Source organism: Rattus norvegicus, chromosome 1 (assembly GCF_021556685.1).
Source record: "Rattus norvegicus strain SHRSP/BbbUtx chromosome 1, alternate assembly SHRSP_T2T, whole genome shotgun sequence".
Lineage (NCBI taxonomy): Eukaryota > Metazoa > Chordata > Mammalia > Rodentia > Muridae > Rattus > Rattus norvegicus.
In genome coordinates this window covers 102103380-102110890 of record NC_141534.1, presented here as the reverse complement: position 1 = coordinate 102110890, position 7511 = coordinate 102103380, and the positions used below count along the sequence as shown (strand labels likewise).

Genomic DNA, 7511 nt, shown 5'->3' with positions numbered 1-7511 from the left:
AGCTAGGAACCGGACTCCAACCAGGGATCAGCCCCGCGTCCCCACGCACAACCGGCGCTGACCCGTTTACCGTCCAGCGGTTCAACTACGCCCGCGCACATTTCTGGAGAACTCGGCCGGCTCCGCCCCCGCCTGCGTGCCAGGGCTCCAATTGGTCCAGAGGTCTTTGAAGGGGTGTGACCAGGGAATTGGAACCCGGAGACGTGGGCGGCTTGGGGGTTGGCAGGCGCCAGTTCGGGGACCGTCTGTGCGGGCGCTGGGGTTCCTACGAGAGGTAAGCAGGCTATGGGGTGGGAGAGCGCTCCACTTCTGCCCTCCACCCTGCCAGGTCTGCAGCTGCGGGTAGAGGTGGCCTCAGGAATCCGCATCCGGGGCTCCACGGGAGCAGAGGGTGCTCTCTGCTGACTTGTGAAGGCTCTTTGGGAAGGAGTTGGCAGCTGGGACGCTAGGGCCACTGAGTCTCAGGGTTGTGTGCGAGCTGTGAGTCCGGGAAGGGTTCTCCGCAGGAACGCTAGGGCCACTGAGTCTCAGGGTTGTGTGCGAGCTGTGAGTCCGGGAAGGGTTCTCCGCAGTCTCTACCCTCACCTTACCCCATGATGTTCCGGGAACTATGTCTTGGCCAGAGGCGCCTTGGGTCGGGAGGGAAGGTTCTTAATAGCCTCCGATTTGGGACCCTGAAGAGTTTGAGTTTGCAACTCGTCATATAGGAAGTTATTGGGATGGAACAGGGCCTGGACTCTCCTAGGGAACAACTGAAGCACAGTAGAGAAGTGTCCCCAGGCCTCAGCAGGAGAAAATTGGCAGTTCACCGTGGAACGTGCGCTCTTGCCCGAGAGGGCGCAGGCCATGGTATCTGATATCAGATTCCAGCGGGTTAGAGGCGGTAGAGGAGGGGCGATCAGTGCTGAGGTCAAGATCCTTGCAGTTTTTGTTAGCTGAAGTGCGTCTTTTGCTGTGCGTCCTGCCCACGTCAGCCTTCAGAGCTGCCTAGAGTGGCTAGGCCAGTTAGTTGCCTGAGCACTGGGACCTGGCCAACCCCGTCCTGCCAAGGAAGGAGGGGCTTGGCATTGTGGCCTGCGGGATGGCTTCCTGTGTGTTATGCGGTGAAAGTCAGGCAGTAGGAAAGACTACACACTTTGGGCTTTAAGTTCTGACCCTGGGCGTGGTTTTCTTATTGGAGGGGATGGGGGTGCGTGTTGTTTTGTTTAATAGGGCATGCCTTTCAGAAGCCATTGTCTCCTTTTCATCATGTGAGTTCCCCCGGATGGAGCGGGGCCAGAAACATCCTTACCCTCCGAGCCCTGTTGTCCAAAAGATTTTGGGTTTTTTTTGTTTGTTTGTTTGTTTGTTTGTTTGTTTGAAATAAGGTCTCGCTGTATAGTCCAGATTGACCTAGTACTCTCTAACCTTCTCTATCTAATCTTCCCAGACGCTTGATTACAGGAATAGCCTCCTGGGCCAAAGTTTTTCCTCCTCGGCTCAGAGTTTATTTGGAAGCTGGGCCCAGTCGCTGAGGTTGTAGGGTGGTGACTGTGTAGGGGCTTTCGGGGACGCGAGTTAGTTCAGTCATGCTTTGTGCTTACCATTGTGCCTAGCAAACAGTAGGTGCGGAGAAAGTGGCACCTAAGGGTTCATTTTCCTTATTCTGTTCTCTACAAAGTCTCACTGACTCAATTGGGTGGTGCCTTGCCACTCCCTTACTAGCCTTGTGATAACTCAAATGCTCACACTCGCCTGTGGACCTGCAAGGCAGGCCCTGCCTGCCCCTGCCCCTGCCCCTGCCCCTGCCCCTGCCCCTGCCCCTGCCCCTGCCCCTGCCCCTGCCCCTGCCCCTGCCCCTGCCCCTGCCCCTGCCCCTGTAACCTCACCTCTTACCCCTGTACCTCATTCCTTCTTCCTGAGTTCAGGGCCGCAGACCTCTTACAAGAGTTGTGCTGCAGTGGTCAAGAGAAAATGAGGGGTTGTATCAGGACAGAGCCCCGTGAGGTCAGCCGTATCCATGCACAAGGCATCTTGTGCATTTTACGTGTTAGGGGCCAGAAAGTAAATACATTTTAAGATTGTGTTAGCCTGAATGTGATTGTAATTCACTGTGATTGTGTTTAGGAAGGCTGGCAGTGGGTCCTATTGGGTCTGGATTTCTAGTTTCTGGTTGTAGATCACTTTTCCTCCTTGGCTGTCGTGTGTTCCTCGGTGATGGGCATTTGGTTTGCTTCTTCCTCTTGGCTTTAGTAAACACCTACAAGAGTGTATAGATATTCCTTCCAGTCCCTTTGGCCATAGACGCAGAGTGGGAAAGGCAGATACACGGTAAACGTACTTTTAATTTTTTAAGGAGTCTTCAGGTTGTCTCCCTTCACAGCTATGTCACTTTTTCTCAAGATGTATTTGTTAATTTTATGAAATGTCTCTACATCTGTGCACCACACGTATGCAGCTCCCTTGGAACTGGAGTTACTGGCAGCTATGAGCCACTTGATGTGTGTCGGAAACCTGGGTCCCTGAAAGAGCATGGAGAGCCACCGAGCCGTCTCCCCAGCCTGTAGCTGTGACAATTCACATTCCCGGCAGCAGCACACACTCTTCCCACGTTTCCACTCTGGCACGAACTGGACTGTCTTTGCTAAGGACTTTCCAATGTGCTTTCTGCTAGAGTGACATTCAGTTGTCACCCATCCTAAGAGGTGTTTACTCCAGCCCACCCGGTATTCATTCTCCTGTTGGTTCAGTGGAGAGCCTGGGCTTTTTGTTTTTTGTTTTTTGTTTTTTAAGATGATTTATTATTTTTATTCACGTGTCAGTGTGACCCCTGGAGTTAACAGGCAGTTGTGAGCCACCCGATGTGGGTACTAAGTGTGCTGAGGCCCTGCTCCAACCCAAACCGCTGTTTTTCATTCTTTCCCTCTCCTCCTTAAGAGTGTCAGGTGACTCTGTCACCCTTAAGCCACTTAACAGTGAGATGTTATCCACACTGGCCTCCAGCACAGTGCCTGGTGGCCTTGGGGGGTAGCATGCTGGCACATTTGGGTTTGTCAGTTGTCCCTCAGCCAAGAACTGATGATCGGGTGGCAGAACTAAGTTTGAAGCCAAGATCAGCTAACTAAAAATAGTTACGTCAGGTGGTGTGGGCAGCACTTAGGCCTGAAGCAGAGAGTGAGCCGGGACTGAAAAGGTTCACTGTCCCCTCCCTTCCCACCCCACCCCAACCTCCACACTCCCACAGGCAACCTCACGTACAGAACCACAGTATGGTGACCTAGAAATCTGTGTGTGTGAGTGTGTGTGTGTCTGTGTGTGTGTGTGTCTGTATGTGTCTGTGTGAGTGTGTGTGTGTCTGTGTGTATATCTGTGTGTGTGTGTGTGTGTGTGTGTGTGTGTGTGTGTGTGTGTGTGTGTCTGTCGAGGCTAAAGATTGATGTCTGGTATCTTCCTCATTTGCTATCCAGCTTGGTTTTTAAATTTTTTCATTTTACTTTTAATTATGGGTATATATGTATGTATGGGTGTGTACGTATGAGTACATATGTATGGGTGGTGTCTTAAGAGTTTCTGCTGCTACAATGAGATGCCATGACCAAAAAACAAATTGGCAAGGGTTTATTCTACTTAACTTCCACATTGCTGTTCATTATCGAAGGAAGTCAGGACAGGAACTCAATCAAACAGGGCAAGACTCTAGAAGGCAGGAGCTGATACAGAGGCCATGGAGGGGTGCTGCTTCCTGGCTTGCTCCCCCTGGCCTACTTGATCTGCTTTTTTTTTTTTTATAGACCCGAGACCAACAGCCCAAGTATAGCATCGCCCACAATGGGCTGGGCCCTCCCCTGTCCATCACTAATTAAGAAAGTGTTTTGCAGCGGGATCTTATGGGGGGATTTTTGCTATTAAGTTTCCCTCCTTTTAGATAACTCAAGTGGACAGAAGACTAGCCAGCACGGGTGGGTCTAAGCAAGTTTGAGTGCAATTGCCCACAGCATCCAGAAGAGGGCACTGGATTCCCTGAAGCTGGAGTTAGGAGTTGGGAGCTGGGAACTGAACTCTGGGGAAACAGTATAGGCCCTCTACCTCTTAAAGATTTATTTATTTATTATACGAGTACACTGTAGCTGTCTTCAGACGCACCAGAAGAGGGCATCAGATCCCTTTACAGATGGTTGTGAGCCACCATGTGGTTGCTGGGATTTGAACTCAGGACCTCTGGAAGAGCAGTCAATGCTCTTAACCGCTGAGCCATCTCTCCAGCCCGGCCCTCTACCTCTTTTTTTTTTTAACTGCACTCAGAAATTCAGCTATCTAACTAGCCAGCAAGCCTCAAGGATCCTATCTCTACCTCCCAGCAGTGGAATACAGACACCCCACCACACCTGTCTTTTTACGTGGGGTCTCAAGGTCTGCTCAGATCTTTATGCAAGCTCTTATCCAAATAGCAATCTCTCCAGCGCCCTGAGTCTTGATAAGTGTCACAAAGGGAAACAAAAACAAAAACAAAAACAAAAAACCAAAAAAAAACCCAGAAAACAAGGAGGCATCTTACAGAAGGGAGTCAGTAAACTTTTCTACAATGGTCCAGAGTGGTCAATATTTCAGGTTTTATGGCCATTCGATTTCTGTCAGCACTTAGCTCAGTCATACCATGTACATGAATGTGCACCGCCATGTTACAATAAAACTTTTTTTATAAAAATGGGCTGTGGGCCAAATTTGACCTCCGGCTAGTTTGCTCACTGGAAAGAGCTTCCTGAGATGAGGTTAATGGAGAATCTTTCTGAAAGATAACAGAGCTAAGCTGGTCACAGACTAGGGCCAACATGAATGGCCTTTTCCCGGTGAGGCAAGATGGCACCATACTACTGTACAGTGGTGGAGTCCCATGCTGAGAAATTCGTTGTGTAAGAAAGAGAAGATTCCAGGATGGAGACTAGATTTAGAGTTTGAGACACTGGATGAATGATGTTTCTTTTTTCTTTTTTTGGAGCTGGGGACCGAACCCAGAGCCTTGCGCTTGCTAGGCAAGCGCTCTACCACTGAGCTAAATCCCCAACCCATGATGTTTCTTGTGATGGAAAAAAAGCTAAGAGAAGGCCGGGGGAATATGGAGTTTGGTGTTGACTGTAAGAAGTTATCTGATTAATGGGTGTATGAGGGGCTGTCCATTCGTAAAGCTTAGTGGAGATGCCAAGTCTAAAGGCTTGGCCCAGGAAGTGGTCACGTCTGTGTACTCTTCAGGTCTGGGTATGCTTGGTGTAGAAAGGTGGGATGGGACAGCACAAGTGTCCTAGCTAGTGTGTGCTGTGCTAGGGTTTACTACCCAGTTCATCAGCAAAGAACCCAAGCGGGACTTACCTTCCACCGAGGTGGTGGTGTGGTACGATCTGTATTCCCTCCAACTAACTCCTAGAGTCTGTTTTCCTCCTGTGAGCTGGGGGCGGTGCGCAGGGGGGTTTCTAGCCCACTTGGGTTTGTGCGAGGAGTAATGAGATAGCATCACCATTGACTTGGAGGTAGCACACTCGCGGCAATATCGGTCTTCGCCACCGGGACTGTTGGATACCTCAGGCGAATGAGGGACTGCAGAGTCTGTGTTCTGTTTGGATCCCAGACACTCATATTTTCCAACACACACGGTTCAGTTTGCACACCGTCACTCTTCCAACTACAGACTGTCCCAGAACAACCAATGGGAGCTGGAGGTTCGCCATCGCAGCCTCCTTGCTCCTGGTGCATGCCTGAGGTGAGCTCTATTTCCAAGGGTCCTACGGGCCTCTGGGCACCTTACGTCCTGGAGTTAACTCCTCCGTATGGCTGTCTTCCTACTGCCACCTTCCTTCCACATGTCTCCCATCCCCCAATAATTCTTTCCACTTCCATGTCAGGTCAGCCTTGAAACACTCTGTGCCTGGGAGCCTAGGTGGGCTTTGCTGAAGCACAGTGGGATAATAGGTTTGTCTAGTCTGGTGGGTGAGCGAGCTGGTGTGTGGGGGTGGGGCAGCGTGGTTCTGACGTCACAGGCACGTTGACGGCCTTCCTGCCTGCCTCCTACAGCTTAGCTATTGAGAAGATGGTGGACCACTTGGCAAACACAGAGATCAACAGCCAACGGATTGCAGCGGTGGAGAACTGTTTTGGGGCATCGGGGCAACCGCTGGCCCTGCCGGGCCGTGTGCTCCTAGGCGAGGGAGTGCTGACCAAGGAGTGCCGCAAAAAGGCCAAGCCGCGCATCTTCTTCCTTTTCAACGACATCCTGGTGTATGGCAGCATTGTGCTGAGCAAGCGCAAGTACCGCAGCCAGCATATCATCCCCCTGGAAGAGGTAACTCTGGAGCCACTGCCGGAGACCCTGCAGGCCAAGAACCGCTGGATGATCAAGACAGCCAAGAAGTCCTTCGTGGTCTCGGCAGCCTCCACCACAGAGCGCCAGGAATGGATAAGCCACATCGAAGAGTGCGTGCGGAGGCAGCTGCTGGCAACAGGCCGCCAGCCCACCACGGAGCACGCAGCGCCCTGGATCCCCGACAAGGCCACGGACATCTGCATGCGCTGCACGCAGACACGCTTCTCGGCGCTCACCCGGCGTCACCACTGCCGCAAATGCGGGTTTGTGGTCTGTGCTGAGTGTTCCAGGGAGCGTTTCCTGTTGCCACGTCTCTCCCCCAAGCCCCTTCGTGTCTGCAGCCTCTGCTACCGAGAGCTGGCCGCCCAGAAGCGGAGGGAGGAGGCCAAGGAGAGGTTCAGGGGCTCTCCGGGGCAGCTGACCCACCTAGGCGGCACCATGTGTGGTGCGTCCAGTGGCGATGACGATGACTCCGATGAGGACAGAGAGGGCAGTGGAGATGGTGACTGGCCCACCCAGGTGGAGTTCTATGCTTCTGGTGTCTCCTGGTCAGCCTTCCATAGTTGACCCTCACCTGCAGAGTGCCTCAAGCCAGCCCTCTGCCGGGGATCCTTGCCCACGGTAGTGGGCATGTGACCGGTGGCTGTTCCAGAGCCATTACTAGAGCCTTTCTGCTAGGCAGCAGCTCCTAGGCCCTCTTCTAATTCTTTTCAGAGAATTTCCTTTCCATTTCACAAGCTACAGCTGCAACCCTTGGAGTTAGACCAGGCCAGGTGTGCCCCAAGCATTAAGTTGGGAGTTGAAAAGGGCAAAGGGAAGGCCAGACCAGAACTGGGGGGGGGTCCACTTCAACTCTGAAGCTGGGGCTCCAGACCCCACTCCCACCTCCAACTCCTAACAGGTACAGCTGTCGGGAGGGCATGAGGCTGCACATCTACCATGCAGACGCCACCACCTGGCCACTGGGTCGTGCCAAGCTGGACCCAGATGTACAGTGTGTACCCTCCAGGCCAGCCCATCGAGGTCTCTGCCCTGTCACTACCAAGTGTCTGGTGTCTGTGTGTCCTGTCCCCATCTCTGTCTGTGGTCAGTAGAATCAGTGTTTTCTCTTAGGACTCTAGGTTCAGGGACAAAAACCCTATCCAGACTGATTTATCAATAAACAAAAATGAAATACCAA

The 7511-nt window shown here is 52.2% G+C and overlaps 1 protein-coding gene across 3 annotated transcripts; it reads left to right on the top strand.

The window, feature by feature from the left end:
• Positions 1-231: 231 nt before the first annotated feature.
• Plekhf1 (pleckstrin homology and FYVE domain containing 1) lies at positions 232-7511 on the top strand. Of its 3 annotated transcripts, none has more exons than XM_087555195.1 (2): positions 232-274; positions 6043-7511. In XM_087555195.1, exon 2 carries the CDS (start codon positions 6059-6061, stop codon positions 6896-6898), a length of 840 nt encoding a protein of 279 aa, XP_087411321.1. In that variant the 5' UTR covers positions 232-274; positions 6043-6058; the 3' UTR covers positions 6899-7511.

Excerpts from the sequence above, each read along its gene's own strand:
- Plekhf1 (XM_087555195.1), top strand. The coding sequence starts at position 6,059 with ATGGTGGACCACTTGGCAAACACAGAGATCAACAGCCAACGGATTGCA.